Source organism: Lithobates pipiens, unplaced genomic scaffold (genome assembly GCF_037356315.1).
Source record: "Lithobates pipiens isolate NorthernLeopardFrog02 unplaced genomic scaffold, aLitPip1_a1.2 Scaffold_27, whole genome shotgun sequence".
Classification (NCBI taxonomy): Eukaryota; Metazoa; Chordata; class Amphibia; order Anura; family Ranidae; genus Lithobates; species Lithobates pipiens.
The window spans coordinates 154,570,203-154,592,561 of record NW_027507788.1 but is presented as its reverse complement, the minus strand read 5'-3'; the positions used below and the strand labels follow the sequence as shown (position 1 = coordinate 154,592,561).

The following is a 22,359-nucleotide window of genomic DNA, read 5'->3' as shown; positions in this document are numbered from 1 at the left end:
TGTTAGCGGGATCAGCCCAGATACCTGCTAGCACCTGCGTTTAGCCCCTCCGCCAAGCCCAGCCCAGCCCACCCAAGTGCAGTATCGATCGATCACTGTCACTTACAAAACACAACACACATAACTGCAGCGTTCGCAGAGTCAGGCTTGATCCCTGCGATCGCTAACAGTTTTTTTTGTAGCGTTTTGAAACAGTCGCTGACAGGCTAGGTGCTTTTTTACCTGTGAGTCTCACTAGTGTACCCCTAAATTTAGAGCCCAAAATGGCAAAGCGAAGGTACACTAGTGAAGAGGCCTACACGTTTCTGAGCATGACAGATAGTGAAGAGGACGTCACTCATCTGTCAGATTCAGGCTCAGAATACGATCCTGTAGAGGACAGCGGCTCCATGACAGATAGCTCTGACGACGGAGATGAGGTCCCTGTTAAGGACAGATGTGCCCGATCCCGAATGTATTCTGTTGTTCAGGTGCAGGAACCGCAGGTCACTCGTATGGAGCAGAGACGTACTAGAGCCGCTCATCCTTCTGGTGAACTGGCAAGCACCAGCGGCCTAGTACACCCTGGACGTACATCCTAATTGGGTGCCCACCACTTCTGCAGAACCCGTACTTCCCCCATTCACTGGCCAACCTGGCATTAACGTGGAAACAGTTGATTTTACGACACTTGACTTTTACTCACTGTTTTTCACCGAAGATCTCTATAGATCTATTGTGGACCAAACCAATTTGTACGCTGGTCAACACATCGCCACTATTCCCCAGTCCGCCCTTGCCAGACAATGGAAACCAGTTACGGTTTCCGAATTTAAAATCTTTCTGGGCCTCTCCCTCAACATGGGCATAACCAAAAAGAGTGAGTTGCGGTCATATTGGTCCACTGACCCAATTCACCATATGCGCGTGTTCTCTGCCTCCATGTCCAGGGCACGATACGAGCAGATTTTGCGGTTCTTGCACTTCAGCGACAATGAACTCTGTCGTCCTCGTGGAGACCCGGAATACGATCGGCTCTACAAAATTCGGCCCCTCATAAACCACTTCAACCAACGTTTTGCAGACTTGTTTACTCCCCATCAAGTTGTCTGCGTTGATGAGTCCCTGATTACGTTTTCTGGTCGCTTGTCATTCAAACAATACGTCCCCAACAAGCGTTCCAGATACGGGGTCAAGATGTATAAGCTCTGTGACAGGGCCACAGGCTATACACGTAGTTTTATGGTTTATGAGGGTAAAGATAGTCACGTAGAGCCGGAGAACTGCCCTGACTACATAGGAAGCGCTGGCAAGATAGTGTGGGACATGGTGTCACCCTTATTCGGAAAGGGGTACCACTTGTACGTGGACAATTATTACACAAGCGTGCCACTGTTTAGTCACTTGTTTGATCAGCAGATTGGAGCATGTGGCACCGTGCGACCAGCGGCTTGTAGAGTCCCGTCTTAGGCTGGGGGAGAGAGCCTGCTTGCGCAGTAATAATTTGCTCGCTATGAAGTGGAGGGATAATAAGAATGTTTTCGTTCTTACCTCCCTTCATGCAGACACGACGGTCCAAATTCCTACGGTGACTGGTATTGTGGAGAAACCCCTCTGTGTCCACAAATATAACCTTAATATGGGAGGGGTGGACCTCAATGACCAGTTGTTGGCACCGTATCTAGTTGCCCGTAAGGCCAGACGCTGGTACAAAAAAGTGTCTGTTTATTTATTCCAATTGGCTATACTGAATGCTTATGTACTACACAAAGCTTCAGGACAGACTGGATCCTTCCTTAAATTCCAGGAGGATATCGTCAGAGCCCTTCTGTATCCAGGCGGTGCTCTACCTCACGTTCCCCAACCAGATGCAGTAAGCCGGCTGCATGAGAGGCATTATCCTTACAGTGGTGTGAAAAAGTGTTTGCCCCCCTCCTCATTTCCTGTTCCTTTGCATGTTTGTCACACTTAAGTGTTTCGGAACATCAAACCAATTTAAACAATAGTCAAGGACAACACAAGTAAACACAAAATGCAATTTGTAAATGAAGGTGTTTATTATTAAAGGTGAAAAAAAATCCAAACCATCATGGCCCTGTGTGAAAAAGTGATTGCCCCCCTTGTTAAAACATACTATAACTGTGGTTGTCCACACCTGAGTTCAATTTCTCTAGCCACACCCAGGCCTGATTATTGCCACACCTGTTCACAATCAAGGCATCACTTAAATAGGAGCTGCTTGACACAGTAAGGTCCACCAGAAGATCCTTAAAAGCTACACATAATGCCGAGACCCAAAGAAATTCAGGAACAATTAAGAAAGAAAGTAATTGAGATCTATCAGTCTGGAAAGGGTTATAAAGCCATTTCCAAAGCTTTGGGAATCCAGCGAACCACAGTGAGAGCCATTATCCACAAATGGCGAAGACATGGAACAGTGGTGAACCTTCCCAGGAGTGGCCGGCCGCCCAAAATTACCCCAAGAGCGCAGCGACGACTCATCCAAGAGGTCACAAAAGACCCCACAACAACGTCCAAGGAACTGCAGGCCTCACTTGCCTCAGTTAAGGTCAGCGTTCATGCCTCCACCATCAGGAAAAGACTGGGCAAAAATGGCCTGCATGGCAGAGTTCCAAGGAGAAAACCACTGCTGAGCAAAAAGAACATCAAAGCTCGTCTCAATTTCTCCACAACACATCTTGATGATCCCCAAGACTTTTGGGACAACATTCTGTGGACCGATGAGACAAAAGTGGAACTCTTTGGAAGGTGTGTGTCCAAGTATATCTGGCGTAGAAGGAACACTGCATTTCATAAAAAGAACATTATACCAACAGTAAAATATGGTGGTGGTAGTGTGATGGTCTGGGGCTGTTTTGCTGCTTCAGGACCTGGAAGACTTGCCGTGATAAAAGGAACTATGAATTCTGCTGTCTACCAAGAGATCCTGAAGGAGAATGTCCGACCATCTGTTCGTGTACTCAAGCTGAAACGAACTTGGGTTCTGCAGCAGGACAATAATCCTAAACACACCAGCAAGTCCACCACAGAATGGCTGAAGAAAAACAAAATGAAGACTTTGGAGTGGCCTAGCCAAAGTCCTGACCTGAATCCTATTGAGATGTTGTGGTATGACCTTAAAAAGGCCGTTCATGCTCGAAAACCCTCTAATGTAACTGAATTAGGACAATTCTGCAAAGATGAGTGGGCCACAATTCCTCCAGGACGCTGTAAAAGCCTCATTGCACGTTATCGCAAACGCTTGGTTGCAGTTGTTGCTGCTAAGGGTGGCCCAACCAGTTATTAGGTTTAGGGGGCAATCACTTTTTCACACATGATGGTTTGGATTTTTTTTCACCTTTAATAATAAACACCTTCATTTACAAATTGCATTTTGTGTTTACTTGTGTTGTCCTTGACTATTGTTTAAATTGGTTTTATGTTCCGAAACACTTAAGTGTGACAAACATGCAAAGGAACAGGAAATGAGGAAGGGGGCAAACACTTTTTCACACCACTGTATGTCCTCCCGAGTACCCCTACCCAACGAGCCCCCCAAAGAAAATGTTTTGAGGACAGAGGAGAGATCTAGGGTCTGATAGACCCAAATTTTTTCAAAAAAGAGTACCTGTCACTACCTATTGCAATCATAGGGGATATTTACATTCCCTGAGATAACAATAAAAATCATAAAAAAAAAAATATATAAATGAAAGGAACAGTTTAAAAATAAAATAGAAAAGCAAAATAAATAATAAAAACAAAAACAAAAAAAAACACCCCTGTCCCCTCCTGCTAAGGCGCAACGTCGAACGCAAGCGTTGGTCTGGTGTCATATGTAAACAGCAATTGCACCATGCATGTGAGGTATCACCACGAAGGTCAGATCGAGGGTACTAATTTTAGCAGTAGACCTCCTCCATAAATCTAAAGTGGTCATCTCTAAAGGCATTTAAAGGCTTTTAAAAATGTACGTAGTTTGTCGCCGCTGCACGTTTCTGCGCAATTTTAAAGCATGTCGTGTTTGGTATCCATGTACTCGGCCTACGATCATATTTTTTATTTCATCAAATATTTGGGCAATATAGTGATTTTTAGTGCATTAAAATAAAAAAAGTGTGTTTTTTCCCCAAAAAATGCGTTTGAAAAATCGCTGCGCAAATACCGTGTGAAAAAAAAATGAAACACCCACCATTTTAATCGGTAGGGCTTTTGCTTTAAAAAAAACACTTCATGTTTGGGGGTTCAAAGTAATTTTCTTGCAAAAAAAATATTTTTTCATGTAAACAAAAAGTGTCAGGCCGCGTACACACGGGCGGATTGTCTGCCCAACTAAGTTCGTCAGACAATCCGACAGACAGTCCGTCCAAATTTTGAATGAACGGACTTGACCACATACGATGAACAGACAGTCCGCTGAAAGCGCGCGCGATGACGTGTACAGCACGTACGACGGGACTAGAAAAACGACGTCCAATACACTGCAATGCAACCTTCGGCCGTGTAAATCCTTTCTGAGCATGCGCCATACTTAGTCCGTCCAACTTGCCTACACACGAGCGGACTGTCCGCTGAAACCAAGTTTGGACGGACAAAACCAAGTTTGAACGGACTGTATTACGGAAATTCCGTAAGACTTTGTTCGTCAGACAGTCCGCTGAAAAAGTCAGCTGAAGCCCACACACGAGCGGATTGTCCGCTGAAACACGGTTCAGCGGACTAAGTTGGACAGACAATCCGCCCGTGTGTACGCGGCCTCAGAAAGGGCTTTTTCTTCAAGTGGTTAGAAGAGTGGGTGATGTGTGACATAAGCTTCTAAATGTTGTGTATAAAATGCCAGGACAGTTCAAAACCTCCCCAAATGACCCCATTTTAGAAAGTAGACACCCCAAGCTATTTGCTGAGAGGCATGTCGAGTCCATGGAATATTTTATATTTTGACAAAAGTTGTGGAAAAAATACATTATTATTATTTTTTTTTTGCACAAAGTTGTCATTAAATGATATATTGCTCAAACATGCCATGGTTATATGTAAAATTACACCCCAAAATACATTCTGTTGCTTCTCCTGAGTACGGGGATACCACAAGTGTGAGACCTTTTGGGAGCCTAACCGCGTACGGTACCCCAAAATCCAAGCACCACCTTCAGGATTTCTAAGGGTGTAAATTTTTGATTTCATTCCTCACTGCCTATCACAGTTTCGGAGGCCATGGAATTCCCAGATAGCACAAAATCCCCCCAAGTGACCCCATTTTGGAAAGGAGACACCCCAAGCTATTTGCCGAGAGGTATGGTGAGTATTTTGCAGACCTTCATTTTTGTCACAAAGTTTTGAAAATTGAAAAAAAGAAAAAAAATATACATTATTTTTTTTTTCTTCATTTTCAAAAACAAATGAGAGCTGCAAAATACTCACCATGCCTCTCGCCAAATAGCTTGGGGTGTCTACTTTCCAAAATGGGGTCATTTTGGGGGGTTTTGTGCTATTTTGGCATTTTATGGCCTTCAAAACTGTGATAGGTAGTGAGGTGTGAAATCAAAAATTTACACCCTTAGAAATCCTGAAGGCGGTTCTTGGTTTTCAGGGCCCGTACGCGAATAGGCTCCCAAAAAGTCCCACACATGTGGTATCCCCGTACTCAGGAGAAGCAGCAGAATTTATTTTGGGGTGTCATTTCACATATGCCCCTGGCATGTGTGAGCAATATATCATTTAGTGACAACTTTGTGAAAAAATAAATAAATAAATAAAAGTTTGTAATTTTCCCGCAACTTGTGGCAAAATATAAAATATTCCATGGACTCAACATGCCTCTCAGCAAATAGCTTGGGGCGTCTACTTTCTAAAATGGGGTCATTTGTGGGGGTTTTGTGCCATCTTGGCATTTTATGGCCTTCAAAACTGTAATAGGTAGTGAGGCATGAAATCAAAAATTTACGCCCTTAGAAAGCCTGAAGGCGGTTCTTGGCTTTCGGGGCCCCGTACGCAGCTAGGCTCCCAAAAAATCCCACACATGTGGTATCCCCGTACTCAGGAGAAGCAGCAAAATTTATTTTGGGGTGTCATTTCACATATGCCCATGGCATGCGTGAGCAATATATCATTTAGTGACAACTTTGTGAAAAATTAATAAAGTTTGTAATTTTCCCGCAACTTGTGGCAAAATATAAAATATTCCATGGACTCAACATGCCTCTCAGCAAATAGCTTGGGGTGTCTACTTTCTAAAATGGGGTAGTTTGTGGGGGTTTTGTGCCATCTTGGCATTTTATGGCCTTCAAAACTGTGATAGGTAGTGAGGAGTAAAATGACATATGTATGCCCTTAGAAATCCTGAAGGCGGTGCTTGGCTTTTGGGGCCCCGTACGCGGCTAGGCTTCCAAAAAGTCGACCACATGTGGTATCCCCTTACTCAAGAGAAGCAGCAGAATGTATTTTGGGGTACAATTCCACATATAACCATGGCATGTGTGAGCAATATATCATTTAGTGACAACTTTGTGTAAAAAAAAAAAAATCGCTTGCGGCAAAAAAATAAAATATTCAATGGGCTCAACATGCCTCTTATCAATTTCCTTAGGGTGTCTACTTTCCAAAATGGGGTCATTTGGGGGGGGGGGTTGTACTGCCCTGCCATTTTAGCACTACAAGAAATGAGATAGGCAGTCATAAACTAAAAGCTGCGTAAATTCCAGAAAATGTACCTTAGTTTGTAGATGTGACAACTTTTGCGCAAACCAATAAATATACAGTTATTGACTTTTTTTTTTACCAAAGACATGTGGCTGAATACATTTTGGCCTAAATGTATGACTAAAATTGAGTTTATTGGATATTTCTAATAACAAAAAGTAGAAAATATCATTTTTTTTCAAAATTTGCGGTCTTTTTACGTTTATATCGCAAAAAATAAAAATCGCAGAGTCAGTCAAATACCTTTAAAAGAAAGCTCTATTTGTGGGAAAAAAAGGACGCAAATTTCGTTTGGGTACAACATTGCATGACCGCGCAATTACCAGTTAAAGCAGCGCAGTGCCAAATTGTAAAAAGACCTCTGGTCATTGACCAGCAAAATGGTCCGGTCTGAAAGTGGTTAAGATAGAAAACCTTCTGTGTGTAGCAGCCCCCAGCACCCCCTAAGTGTCGGTTCACACTGAGGCAGCACGACTTGCAGCTTGACTGCCTTAGGTGACCTGGACATGACCGCTGCGGTGACTTGTAAAACAACTTCTCTATAGAAGTCAATGCAAGTCGCCTTAAGTCGCCCCCAAAGTCATACAGGAATCTTTTTCTAAGTCAGAGTGACTTTTGTTGCTCCGATTAGAATGGTTCCATTGTACAGAATGGGACGTGACTTGTCAGGCGGCTAAGTCGCCTGACAAGTCGTCCCAGTGTGAACTGGCCCTAATACTTACCTGAGCCCCTTCTCTCTCCACACGATGTACACGATTCCCTCAGCCATCCAGGGCCCTTCTCTTGATTGGCTGGGGCACAGCCGTGGCACCATTGGCTCCCACGACTGTCAATCAAAATCAGTTAACCAATCAGGAGAGTGAGGGAGCAGGGCCGAACGGCAGCTGCGTGTCTAAATAGACACACGGAGCCGCAGCTCGGCTTGGGTGCCCCCATAGAAAGCTTCTGGGCTGTGGGGGGCACTCATCAGGAGGGAAGGGACAGGAGCAGCGAAAAGGGACACAAGAAGTGGAGGATCAGGGCTGTTCTGTGCAAATCCACTGCAACAGAGCAGGTAAGTATAACATGTTTGTTATTAAAAAAAAATAAAAAACTAGACTTCTACAATCACTTTAAGTTATGAATGGACAAAATAACTTTTACCAGCCCCTTCACCCACTTTTTATCTTAAAAAGCATCCCCCACAGCAGCCGGCGGGAGAGGAGGGAAGCTGGCAGTGGTGTGTGTGTGTGTGTGTGTGGGGGGGGGGGGGGGGGCGGGCAATGGGGGCCAAGTGTGCACACAGATGGACCTAGACAGAAGCAGGAATCTGATGGACAGTAGGGGGTGATCAGTGCGACGGGTGTGTGTGTGTGTGTGTGTGTGGGGGGGGGGGGGGCAATTACAATAACTAGTCTCCATGTATGGCTCTCCATGAAGCAGCTGAAGGCTGCATGTGGGAACAAAGGAGAAGCTGGCTTTCAGCTGCCTTATGAAGAGCCATACAAGGCTCTACTTTGAAGTTACTGCAACTTTAAGTCACGCATATATGAATGGTTATCATTGGAAAACATGGGGAACAACTTGTCATGCAACTTTGGACATCAAAGTTGCATGACAAGTTGTTCCCCATGTTTTCCAATGATAACCATTCATATAATACAAGTCGCACAAGTGTGAATGAAGCCTTAGTGTCCCCAGAATTATAAAAAAAAAAAAGTCTCTTGGACCCCTTTCACACTGGGGCACTTTGCAGACACTACAGCGCTAAAAATAGCGCCTGCAAAGTGCCCTGAAAGAGCCACTGCAGTGTCTCCTGTGTGAAAGCCCCAAGGGTTTTCACACTGGAGCGCTGGCAGGATGGTAAAAAAAGTCATGCTAGCAGCATCTTTGGAGCAGTGAAGGAGCGGTGTATACATCACTCCTGCCCAGTGAAATCAGCGCGACTATACCGCTGGTAGAGCGATTTGCGGTGGTTTTAACCCTTTCTTGGCTGCTAGCAAGGAGGTAAAATCGCCCCCACTAGCAGCCGAATACCGCCGCTAAAACAACGGTAAAGCTGCACTAAAAATAGCGCCGTTTTACCACCAACGCTACTCCCGCCCCAGTGTGAAAGAGGCCTTGGATTATTGAAGACAAGTTCCTCGCCACAGCATTTACCAGCTAACAAATACTGTTTACTTCAACTTACTGTATGTCTTTTTTTTTTTTTTTAAAGTTAGTTTTATTGAACATTATCCAAGGTTTGCACAAAATGAGTACAAGCAAAATAGAAATGAGCAATCATCAAAAATAATCTTTGAAAAAGGTCATTGTGTGCATGTCTTCATAATATATCTGCTATGTTATTCCCCCGATATTGCAAAAGCAGTGAAAGCTCAGATTTCTAACCTTCAGTCATATGGTACAAACTAAAAAATAGAGAACAGCTCAGGAAAGAGAAACAAGCGGAAGTTATGTGACACGTAGACAAGGGAAAAATCTGAAAGAAACAGGATATAAAGAAGGAGAAAACTAGGATGGGGTGGGTGAAGGGGGAGTTCCTGTCTGGCTGATGGCCCCAGAGCTATCCATCTATGTGTTCCATTAGGTATTGACTGCATGTCTGACAAAAGTGTAACGACCGGCTTTTTTTGAATGGGCATGCTGGAAAAATCAGCATCCAGTCAGCGCTTGCAGCCAGTGGGTGTAAGCACTGATCAGTGGGTTCTGGCGGGGGGGAGGGGGGGAGTACACAATAGCTCAGCAGGGGAGATCGCTGTACTAATATTGCTTGTGTTAGTACAGTGATCTGTCATTTGTTTTTTTCATTCAGCCCGCTGGGTTGAACGAATAAAAAAACTCCCCGTGTGTACTTAACATAGGGTTCAAGAGTCTCACAAAGGACTGTAGCGTGTCAGATCCTCAGAACTCAATCCAGGCACACCAAAGTTCTACAAATATGGGGTACCATTCCTGCAAACCTATGGTGAACTCCTTCATTCTCATTAAATGGTTAAGTTTGGCCACCCATTCTCCAATACTGGGCATACCAGGTGAATTACAGTGTCAGGGGGTTAAGGTTCGTACTGAAAAAAAAAAGGAAATGGAATAGGCCCTTTTTGGTAGATAATGAAGAGCCTACGAGGACAGAAAACAAAGCGACTTAGGTAGTTCCTGGTAGGTCCTACCTGTAATGTGAGAGCGCAATTCAAAATAGCTTCCCAAAATGGCTTAGGTATGGGACAAGTCCTTTGCCACACCCACAGCACCAACAGAGGTTGGGTAGCGATGGCAGCATCCTGTGTAGCCTGGCAGGGCATCTATACCACCTAGATATTATTTTGTAATTTCTCTACTGCATTTGGGTGGATAGGCTTGAATTGAATGTTCAGTAGACAGATTTTTCCCGGCCATATATGGGGAACGGACAGTCTAGCTCTTTCTCTCTCAGCCTATGATGAAGTATGGATTACTGGGGAACGCATGCAAAAGGAGTATATTCTAGATTTTTTGAAATTTTGTAGGGACAGTCAGATTGGTGAAGACAAATGGGCTCAAAGAGTGTTAGAGCTCTATGCAACAGTCTACACCTAAATAGGTATGTGTAGAAATATTTGAACTGAAAGTAGTGAAACCACCTACCTGGGTGTATGGAATCTTAAGGAGTCAAGTAACTATAGGGTTTAAGGCCTGTGTAACTAATAACCTGCCAAATCGGCGAGAGTGCTATAGACGACCATCGATTCAAGGAAGAAATGTTAGGGGGGGCATTACACAAGTGTTGTTCCATGGAAAACAATCTTTTTGATTTATGGAAAAACCAATCAGTTATATGAGTCAGAACCACCTCCCTAAATTAAAAAAAAAAATGTTTATGATAAATGCAGAATTCATCTTCCTTGTAAATGTTACATAAATTATTTTCTTAAATCTTTTCTAGCTGTCTTCTTCAAATAAGGCATTAAAGTACAGTATCCCAGAGTAACAGGGGTGATGCTTACCGCTAAAAGAAATTACGCCATCTTCAAGGTTAAAATGACCACAGAGTATTTCTGTAATAAAAAAAATCACAATCATAATACATACTGAAAAGAAAAATTATGTTACACGGGTAAGCTATGCTGACTAATGCCCCATACACACGATCAGACTATCTGGTGGACTTGGCCCCCCTTCCCCAAAGCACTAACCATGTTGAGGGCACGCGTCCTGGTACGGTTCAGGAGGGGGGATGCTTGCTTGTCCCCACCCCCTTTCCTGACCGACCGGGCTGCGTGCTCGGATAAGGGTCTGATATGGACTTTGGGTGGACCATATAGATAGTCTGATCATGTGTACGCGGCATAAGTGGTATTAAATATACGAGTCAAGCCCAGTTCTTGACAAAGTCGAAACGAGGCTGGGCTAGAATAGGCTGGATAGAAAGCTGAATGGTTTAGAAAAGAAAGGAGTGGACTGCGAGGGGACATGAGCTTAAATGAACAGCAGAGTTTGTCCCAAAGTAAGCGAATGCTGCATTACTGGGTTGGTTTTAGACCCACGATCTGTACGTGTCATCCAAAGCATATTAGTTACTGATATCGGATAGAGATCAATCGCCTCAAGGGCAACCCATAGTGGCATTTCGGATGTAGTGTGATAGAGTGTAATTTGGGTCAGTTGAACAGCTTGAAAGTATCTGAGAAAATTAGGGACCCTCAAGCCTCCATGTAATTTTTTCCGCAGTAATACTGCTCTAGGGACTCTAGGTTTAGTTGTATCCCAGACGTATATATATCCTCGACCCTGTAGAGCCCGAAAGAAATAAGAGGGGATTGAGACCAGGAGGACCCTAAAGGGCTATAATATTTTAGGAAATAAGGTTATTTTAACTGCTGTGATAGGGCCTAACCAGGAGATGCAGTGTGGTTGCCAAGAGGCTAGTAGAGAAGATAGATGCGACAGCATCAGAAGATAATTTGCCCAACATAGGAGAGAGGGACAGCTTGTTAATTTGATTCCCAGATATGGTATTGAGGATGTGGACCACTGAATTTGGAATGTTTCTTGAAGAAAAGAGAGCTCCCCTGGGGGCAGGGACACATTGAGGGCCTTGGATTTAGACAGGTTGACCTCTAATACAGAAATCGAAGCAAAATAATTCAGTAGTTTAAATACATTTGGGAAAGTTGTACCATGAGAGTGAAGATATTTGCCAGCACACCATGGAACGAAATAGGACCTGCCTGATGAAGGGGACTCTGAAAAGTTGCACTCTCCTTGTGTTGTGATCATGCAATAAATCAGCCGTTTGGACGCTATCTATGTCGTTCCATGGTGTGCTTGCAAATATCTTCACTGTGACCTGAACCAGTATCCAGCTGGTTGTTGCTACAGCACCCAAACTCGAGAGCTCATCCAGGAATGTGTGCGATGGGAATATGAAGTATTACTTGTATATGGAGAGGTGACTAACAGTAAAGCGTCATTAGCAAATAAACTCAGCTTATGGTGAGTCGAGGCAATTTCTAGACCCTTAATGTCTGGGTTAGTTTGAATCAAGAGCGCAAGGGGTTCAATTGCAAGGGCAAAAAGTAAGGGGGATAGTGGGCAGCCCTGTCTAGTACCACGCAAAATAGGGAACCATTCTGAGCTAAATCCTGAGTACTTTACATATGCCTGTAGGTGGTCATATAAAGAAGCAATCCATCCCAGAAAGTTGGGGGCTAAGTCTCATCTCTGGAGAGTGTGTTGCTACTCTTAATAGTTGTGTGCTCATACAATATAACTGCTAAAACTAACTTCTATTCTTTTTGGCCAAACTGTATTCCTAAAACTCTGCAGAGTATTAGCTTTCTACTCCCTTGTTTTTTTGTTCTTTTTTTGCTAGGTAATTAAAAGAAGCTGTCCCATAAAATAGGAGCATTAGTCAAGAACTATCATTTTGCAGTGCTCAAGTGTGTATTTATACTATGTAAGTAGTTGATACAGAAGGAAGGAACTATTGTATTAGTGCATAAACATTCCAAGTACAATGAGATACCCATAACATAACAAAACGGAAATAGCAGAAGTGACGAGGTCAGACTGGATTGCATAATCTGTGACTTCTACACATCTTGATATTGCATCATGTCACACTGACAGCTGAGAGGTAGCAAACACAGGAGACCACAATGTTTTATTTGTAGTGCTTGAAAACACACATCAATTGGTCTCTGTAAGTGCTGGGGACTTGGGCTGATTTACCATACCAGGGGTATTCCTACAAGGTTTGCAGTACCCATTATACGGTTAAAAAGCAATCCATAGCCACATATAAAAATTGGCCAGACACTATCACTGAGACAGGAGTGTTTTACTCCACATGGTATACATGCTCTACAGAGGCCAATGTAGCCAATTTTTAATCATGGCTAAAAAGCGGTTTAACAAACTTGTGTGTTCTTTTATCTACTGGGATTTTTTATGAATTCTTACAGATTGCTTTTTAACCTTATATTAACCTTATATTGGGTACCACAAACCTTGTAGGAATACCCCTGGTATGGTGAATCAGCCCAAGTCCCCGGCGCTTACAGAGACCAATCGGTATGTGTTTTCTCTTGCTACCCCTTCCAAGGTTTTTTTTCTCTAGCAGCTATGGACTTGTTCTAAAAAGATATCTCCGGCCCCATTTTCATTTATCTTGGCGCCTAATCCTTTTGGTGTGTTGCTATTTGTAAATTCTTAATACTTACCAAGCTAGTCTATGCAGGGCCGCTAATAAATCAGTACAACTAGCCCCCCCTGTACTGGGCCTGGACCACATCAGTTCCAAAGGGGGCTTATGCACCTGCTGAGCAGCATTACCAGCTGTAATGTCTTATTACTGATCCTCTTCTGTTCCCCACTGCAGCGCTGCCAGTTTCCCCTCCTCTCTCTCCCTCCAGCTGCAATGCAAGGGGATTGGTTCTAGCACATGCTCCCTTCCCATCAGCTGTCTGGGCCTCCCTGTGTGCCCATTACCCCTGCAGCACTGCTGGCTTCCTCTCCCACAGACAGCTGCTGCAGGCACACAGGGGGATGTCATTTATTGGCCTATTCCTTTCCTGAATGAACAAGTCAGTGATAGGTACCAATCCCTCCTGTGTCCATTAATCACTGAAACATTTACAAACACAGTTTGTAAATTAACAGGAAGCCTCAGAGTGTTTCCTATTCATTCTTCTGTGCAGCCGAGGCTGTAGAGAAAGGAAATGATAAATCTATGTCCTTAGTCACTTTCAGCCAGGGAGGGGGGGGGGGGGGGTCCTATCAGATAGGCTGTATGGGATCACGTGGTTTCTAACAGTAGCCCTGAGTCTATGGCTTATCCAACACACATTTCAAGCTATTGCACAGATAGACAAGAGTCTCCGATAGTTTAAAGCATGACTCTGGGTTTACTGTCCCTTTACCTAGTTAATATGGGCCAAGCTGTCCCAAACAATTTGCTACAGGTGTGCCTACTGGGTGCGCTGTACAAACTGCATGTAACATCAGTTACATACAGCATTCACCCCTGTGCTCCGGCAGGGGGGTGAGAACTAGTGATGGCCGAACGGTTCGCCCGGCGGTCGTTTCGCGGCGAATTTCCGACTTTCGCCGTCCGCGGGTTCGAACGCCTTTTTCCGTCGTTCGCCCCGGCGGACTTACGTGTTTAATGTATACAAGAACTTTAACCTTTCGTGACACGTTTATCATGTGTTACAGGACAACCAATTGAGACATGACAGCTCATGGACACTTGGACATTCCCCCTAACCTATAAATACACCCGATCCGGTGGCCATTTTACATTCTTTCTTCTGTCACTGTAGGGAAAGGATCCTGTGTGGAGTAGGGACAGAGAAAACGCTAGCTATTTGGTACACAAAAGTTCTTTTCAGGACTGGTATAGGTGTTAGGTCAGCAGCCTGAGTTTCTTTTGTCAGTTTAGATAAAGGGACAGAGCGCTGTATGCTGCTATTTTAGGGACAGCTCAGCCAGATTAGTCTTTCTTCATCATCATCATCATCATCATCATTAGCTGTTACTATCAGGTCCACAAAAGAGCTGTTCCAGCTAATCGTTCCAGCCTACTCTTTTTTGCCAATTTGTATAGGGACAGGCAGGAAGCAGTGTTGTCAGGCAGTGAGGATAATTTTAAAGACTTGCTGTTACTATTAGTTCCACAAAGGTTCTTTTCAGGACTGGTATCAGTGGTACGGTAATAGGCTTGTACACGTATAATATTCTTTCTTCCAAATATAGAAAGGATATTATACTTGACTGCTGCCCTTCTGCTGCAGTCTGCTAATCATTCACAACTCACTTGTTCCACAAAAGTTCTTATAAGGACTGGTAACTTGGTCTGTCTAGGGTGCTACGGTACATAGGCTTGGGTGCGGTACAGTCTGCTGTTCTGTAAGGACCGCTATCGGTCCACAATAGATAGGGTTGCCGTGCACTACTGCTGACCGCTGCCCTATACTGCAGCAGTCCTTCAGCGGTATAGGGACTGACGCACAGTCTGCTAAACACTAATACACAACCTGCTTGGTCCACAAAAGTTCTTATAAGGACTGGTAACTTGGTATAGGGTGCTACGGTACATAGGCCTGAGTGCGTTACAGTCTGCTGTTCTGTAAGGACCGCTATCGGTCCACAATACATAGGGTTGCCGTGCACTACTGCTGACCGCTGCCCTATACTGCAGCAGTCCTTCATTGGTATAGGGACTGACGTACAGTCTGCTAATCACTAACACACAACCTGCTTGGTCCACAAAAGTTCTTATAAGGACTGGTAACTTGGTATAGGGTGCTACGGTACATAGGCCTGAGTGCGTTACAGTCTGCTGTTCTGTAAGGACCGCTATCGGTCCACAATACATAGGGTTGCCGTGCACTACTGCTGACCGCTGCCCTATACTGCAGCAGTCCTTCAGCGGTATAGGGACTGACGCACAGTCTGCTAAACACTAACACACAACCTGCTTGGTCCACAAAAGTTCTTATAAGGACTGGTAACTTGGTATAGGGTGCTACGGTACATAGGCCTGAGTGCGTTACAGTCTGCTGTTCTGTAAGGACCGCTATCGGTCCACAATACATAGGGTTGCCGTGCACTACTGCTGACCGCTGCCCTATACTGCAGCAGTCCTTCATTGGTATAGGGACTGACGTACAGTCTGCTAATCACTAACACACAACCTGCTTGGTCCACAAAAGTTCTTATAAGGACTGGTAACTTGGTATAGGGTGCTACGGTACATAGGCCTGAGTGCGTTACAGTCTGCTGTTCTGTAAGGACCGCTATCGGTCCACAATACATAGGGTTGCCGTGCACTACTGCTGACCGCTGCCCTATACTGCAGCAGTCCTTCATTGGTATAGGGACTGACGTACAGTCTGCTAATCACTAACACACAACCTGCTTGGTCCACAAAAGTTCTTATAAGGACTGGTAACTTGGTATAGGGTGCTACGGTACATAGGCCTGAGTGCGTTACAGTCTGCTGTTCTGTAAGGACCGCTATCGGTCCACAATACATAGGGTTGCCGTGCACTACTGCTGACCGCTGCCCTATACTGCAGCAGTCCTTCAGCGGTATAGGGACTGACGCACAGTCTGCTAAACACTAACACACAACCTGCTTGGTCCACAAAAGTTCTTATAAGGACTGGTAACTTGGTATAGGGTGCTACGGTACATAGGCCTGAGTGCGTTACAGTCTGCTGTTCTGTAAGGACCGCTATCGGTCCACAATACATAGGGTTGCCGTGCACTACTGCTGACCGCTGCCCTATACTGCAGCAGTCCTTCATTGGTATAGGGACTGACGTACAGTCTGCTAATCACTAACACACAACCTGCTTGGTCCACAAAAGTTCTTATAAGGACTGGTAACTTGGTATAGGGTGCTACGGTACATAGGCCTGAGTGCGTTACAGTCTGCTGTTCTGTAAGGACCGCTATCGGTCCACAATACATAGGGTTGCCGTGCACTACTGCTGACCGCTGCCCTATACTGCAGCAGTCCTTCATTGGTATAGGGACTGACGTACAGTCTGCTAATCACTAACACACAACCTGCTTGGTCCACAAAAGTTCTTATAAGGACTGGTAACTTGGTATAGGGTGCTACGGTACATAGGCCTGAGTGCGTTACAGTCTGCTGTTCTGTAAGGACCGCTATCGGTCCACAATACATAGGGTTGCCGTGCACTACTGCTGACCGCTGCCCTATACTGCAGCAGTCCTTCAGCGGTATAGGGACTGACGCACAGTCTGCTAAACACTAACACACAACCTGCTTGGTCCACAAAAGTTCTTATAAGGACTGGTAACTTGGTATAGGGTGCTACGGTACATAGGCCTGAGTGCGTTACAGTCTGCTGTTCTGTAAGGACCGCTATCGGTCCACAATACATAGGGTTGCCGTGCACTACTGCTGACCGCTGCCCTATACTGCAGCAGTCCTTCATTGGTATAGGGACTGACGTACAGTCTGCTAATCACTAACACACAACCTGCTTGGTCCACAAAAGTTCTTATAAGGACTGGTAACTTGGTATAGGGTGCTACGGTACATAGGCCTGAGTGCGTTACAGTCTGCTGTTCTGTAAGGACCACTATCGGTCCACAATACATAGGGTTGCCGTGCACTACTGCTGACCGCTGCCCTATACTGCAGCAGTCCTTCATTGGTATAGGGACTGACGTACAGTCTGCTAATCACTAACACACAACCTGCTTGGTCCACAAAAGTTCTTATAAGGACTGGTAACTTGGTATAGGGTGCTACGGTACATAGGCCTGAGTGCGTTACAGTCTGCTGTTCTGTAAGGACCGCTATCGGTCCACAATACATAGGGTTGCCGTGCACTACTGCTGACCGCTGCCCTATACTGCAGCAGTCCTTCAGCGGTATAGGGACTGACGCACAGTCTGCTAAACACTAACACACAACCTGCTTGGTCCACAAAAGTTCTTATAAGGACTGGTAACTTGGTATAGGGTGCTACGGTACATAGGCCTGAGTGCGTTACAGTCTGCTGTTCTGTAAGGACCGCTATCGGTCCACAATACATAGGGTTGCCGTGCACTACTGCTGACCGCTGCCCTATACTGCAGCAGTCCTTCATTGGTATAGGGACTGACGTACAGTCTGCTAATCACTAACACACAACCTGCTTGGTCCACAAAAGTTCTTATAAGGACTGGTAACTTGGTATAGGGTGCTACGGTACATAGGCCTGAGTGCGTTACAGTCTGCTGTTCTGTAAGGACCGCTATCGGTCCACAATACATAGGGTTGCCGTGCACTACTGCTGACCGCTGCCCTATACTGCAGCAGTCCTTCATTGGTATAGGGACTGACGTACAGTCTGCTAATCACTAACACACAACCTGCTTGGTCCACAAAAGTTCTTATAAGGACTGGTAACTTGGTATAGGGTGCTACGGTACATAGGCCTGAGTGCGTTACAGTCTGCTGTTCTGTAAGGACCGCTATCGGTCCACAATACATAGGGTTGCCGTGCACTACTGCTGACCGCTGCCCTATACTGCAGCAGTCCTTCAGCGGTATAGGGACTGACGCACAGTCTGCTAAACACTAACACACAACCTGCTTGGTCCACAAAAGTTCTTATAAGGACTGGTAACTTGGTATAGGGTGCTACGGTACATAGGCCTGAGTGCGTTACAGTCTGCTGTTCTGTAAGGACCGCTATCGGTCCACAATACATAGGGTTGCCGTGCACTACTGCTGACCGCTGCCCTATACTGCAGCAGTCCTTCATTGGTATAGGGACTGACGTACAGTCTGCTAATCACTAACACACAACCTGCTTGGTCCACAAAAGTTCTTATAAGGACTGGTAACTTGGTATAGGGTGCTACGGTACATAGGCCTGAGTGCGTTACAGTCTGCTGTTCTGTAAGGACCGCTATCGGTCCACAATACATAGGGTTGCCGTGCACTACTGCTGACCGCTGCCCTATACTGCAGCAGTCCTTCATTGGTATAGGGACTGACGTACAGTCTGCTAATCACTAACACACAACCTGCTTGGTCCACAAAAGTTCTTATAAGGACTGGTAACTTGGTATAGGGTGCTACGGTACATAGGCCTGAGTGCGTTACAGTCTGCTGTTCTGTAAGGACCGCTATCGGTCCACAATACATAGGGTTGCCGTGCACTACTGCTGACCGCTGCCCTATACTGCAGCAGTCCTTCAGCGGTATAGGGACTGACGCACAGTCTGCTAAACACTAACACACAACCTGCTTGGTCCACAAAAGTTCTTATAAGGACTGGTAACTTGGTATAGGGTGCTACGGTACATAGGCCTGAGTGCGTTACAGTCTGCTGTTCTGTAAGGACCGCTATCGGTCCACAATACATAGGGTTGCCGTGCACTACTGCTGACCGCTGCCCTATACTGCAGCAGTCCTTCATTGGTATAGGGACTGACGTACAGTCTGCTAATCACTAACACACAACCTGCTTGGTCCACAAAAGTTCTTATAAGGACTGGTAACTTGGTATAGGGTGCTACGGTACATAGGCCTGAGTGCGTTACAGTCTGCTGTTCTGTAAGGACCGCTATCGGTCCACAATACATAGGGTTGCCGTGCACTACTGCTGACCGCTGCCCTATACTGCAGCAGTCCTTCATTGGTATAGGGACTGACGTACAGTCTGCTAATCACTAACACACAACCTGCTTGGTCCACAAAAGTTCTTATAAGGACTGGTAACTTGGTATAGGGTGCTACGGTACATAGGCCTGAGTGCGTTACAGTCTGCTGTTCTGTAAGGACCGCTATCGGTCCACAATACATAGGGTTGCCGTGCACTACTGCTGACCGCTGCCCTATACTGCAGCAGTCCTTCAGCGGTATAGGGACTGACGCACAGTCTGCTAAACACTAACACACAACCTGCTTGGTCCACAAAAGTTCTTATAAGGACTGGTAACTTGGTATAGGGTGCTACGGTACATAGGCCTGAGTGCAGTACAGTCTGCTGTTCTGTAAGGACCGCTATCGGTCCACAATACATAGGGTTGCCGTGCACTACTGCTGACCGCTGCCCTATACTGCAGCAGTCCTTCATTGGTATAGGGACTGACGTACAGTCTGCTAATCACTAACACACAACCTGCTTGGTCCACAAAAGTTCTTATAAGGACTGGTAACTTGGTATAGGGTGCTACGGTACATAGGCCTGAGTGCGTTACAGTCTGCTGTTCTGTAAGGACCGCTATCGGTCCACAATACATAGGGTTGCCGTGCACTACTGCTGACCGCTGCCCTATACTGCAGCAGTCCTTCAGCGGTATAGGGACTGACGCACAGTCTGCTAAACACTAACACACAACCTGCTTGGTCCACAAAAGTTCTTATAAGGACTGGTAACTTGGTATAGGGTGCTACGGTACATAGGCCTGAGTGCAGTACAGTCTGCTGTTCTGTAAGGACCGCTATCGGTCCACAATACATAGGGTTGCCGTGCACTACTGCTGACCGCTGCCCTATACTGCAGCAGTCCTTCATTGGTATAGGGACTGACGTACAGTCTGCTAATCACTAACACACAACCTGCTTGGTCCACAAAAGTTCTTATAAGGACTGGTAACTTGGTATAGGGTGCTACGGTACATAGGCCTGAGTGCGTTACAGTCTGCTGTTCTGTAAGGACCGCTATCGGTCCACAATACATAGGGTTGCCGTGCACTACTGCTGACCGCTGCCCTATACTGCAGCAGTCCTTCATTGGTATAGGGACTGACGTACAGTCTGCTAATCACTAACACACAACCTGCTTGGTCCACAAAAGTTCTTATAAGGACTGGTAACTTGGTATAGGGTGCTACGGTACATAGGCCTGAGTGCGTTACAGTCTGCTGTTCTGTAAGGACCGCTATCGGTCCACAATACATAGGGTTGCCGTGCACTACTGCTGACCGCTGCCCTATACTGCAGCAGTCCTTCATTGGTATAGGGACTGACGTACAGTCTGCTAATCACTAACACACAACCTGCTTGGTCCACAAAAGTTCTTATAAGGACTGGTAACTTGGTATAGGGTGCTACGGTACATAGGCCTGAGTGCAGTACAGTCTGCTGTTCTGTAAGGACCGCTATCGGTCCACAATACATAGGGTTGCCGTGCACTACTGCTGACCGCTGCCCTATACTGCAGCAGTCCTTCATTGGTATAGGGACTGACGTACAGTCTGCTAATCACTAACACACAACCTGCTTGGTCCACAAAAGTTTTTATAAGGACTGGTAACTTGGTATAGGGTGCTACGGTACATAGGCCTGAGTGCAGTACAGTCTGCTGTTCTGTAAGGACCGCTATCGGTCCACAATACATAGGGTTGACGTGCACTACTGCTGACCGCTGCCCTATACTGCAGCAGTCCTTCAGCGGTATAGGGACTAAGAGTTTTGTCACAGGGTGATTTAAAAAATGACAGGCAGAGGAAGAGGCAGGCCCTTCCGCAGGGGTGGTAGGGGTAGGGCAGGAGCAACAGCCTTGAGCCAAAGTGGGAAGTTGCAGAAGGTGCGTTCAATTACTTTAAAGGACGCACCAGACTTGGTTGAGTGGCTCACTCAGCCTTATTCTTCTGCACCCTCCTCATCCTCTCGATCTGCACCCTCTTCTTCACTCTCTGCTATGTGCACCCCCAAAGACACTACCACCAACAACACGACCACCACCACCACCACCACATACCTTCCGCTTGAGTCACTGGAATTATTTTCCGATCCATATCAAGAGGACATTTCTGATGCGCAGCCACTCTTGGTATTGGATCAGGAAGAGGAGGCAGCAACAAGCGCTACTCAGCAGTCTGACGCCAGTACCCAGATCAGCCCAAGGAGGAGGTTGGTCCCCGGTGTTGCTGCCTACTCTACTTATAGCGGTGGGGAAGGTGACGTTGATGATGACGTGTCTAGTGATGTCACGTGGGTGCCCACAAGAGAGGAAGAGGAGGGGAGTTCAGAGGGAGATATGGACCAGCAGATAGGGAGGAGAAGCAGCAATGACTTACATTGCACAGCAGGGACAAAGCAGACTGCAAATGTATCAGGAGCGAGTCATCGACCATGTACGGTCACATCTGGCGCTCCCAGGACACCGGCACATGGCTCCGCAGTGTGGGCTTTTTTTAACGTGTCCGCTGCTGACAATAGCGTTGCCATCTGCAATCTTTGCAGTCAACGCGTTAGTCGCGGTAAGCCCAATACTCACCTAGGGACGACCGCCTTAAGAAGGCACATGAGCAGCCATCACCGAGCCCAGTGGGAGCAACGGAACACACAAAGCCACACTGCAGGCTCTCACCGTCCAGCCTCGTCTTCTACTTCTCCTTCTCCTCTCTCCTCACAATTGTCCTCCACTCCACCTTCCATCACGCCAAGCTCACATTTTTCTGCAAAAAGGCAGGCTTCCGTGGGCCTAATGTTTGAGCGTAAAAAAATGATGACGCCGGATAACCCTCTTGCCCAACGGTTGGCGGCTGGCTTGTCAGAACTCATAGCCCGCCAACTACTGCCATATAAACTGGTGGACTCGGAGGCCTTTCGCAAATTTGTGGCCATTGGAACACCACAATGGAAGGTCCCAGGAAGGAAGTATTTCTCAGAGAAGGGCATCCCAGAGCTATATGGCCATGTTCAGCGGCAAGTGAATGTATCTCTGGCACACAGTGTCG

The 22,359-nt window shown here is 45.9% G+C and overlaps 1 protein-coding gene across 1 annotated transcript in view; it reads right to left on the bottom strand.

The window, feature by feature from the left end:
• Positions 1–22,359, bottom strand: part of IL18 (interleukin 18) — a 51,619-nt gene that overhangs the window by 18,020 nt on the left and 11,240 nt on the right. Inside the window, exon 2 of the mRNA XM_077457702.1 lies at positions 10,641–10,691. Coding sequence (XP_077313828.1) covers positions 10,641–10,691 — 51 coding nt within the window. The remainder of the gene's footprint in view (positions 1–10,640; positions 10,692–22,359) is intronic.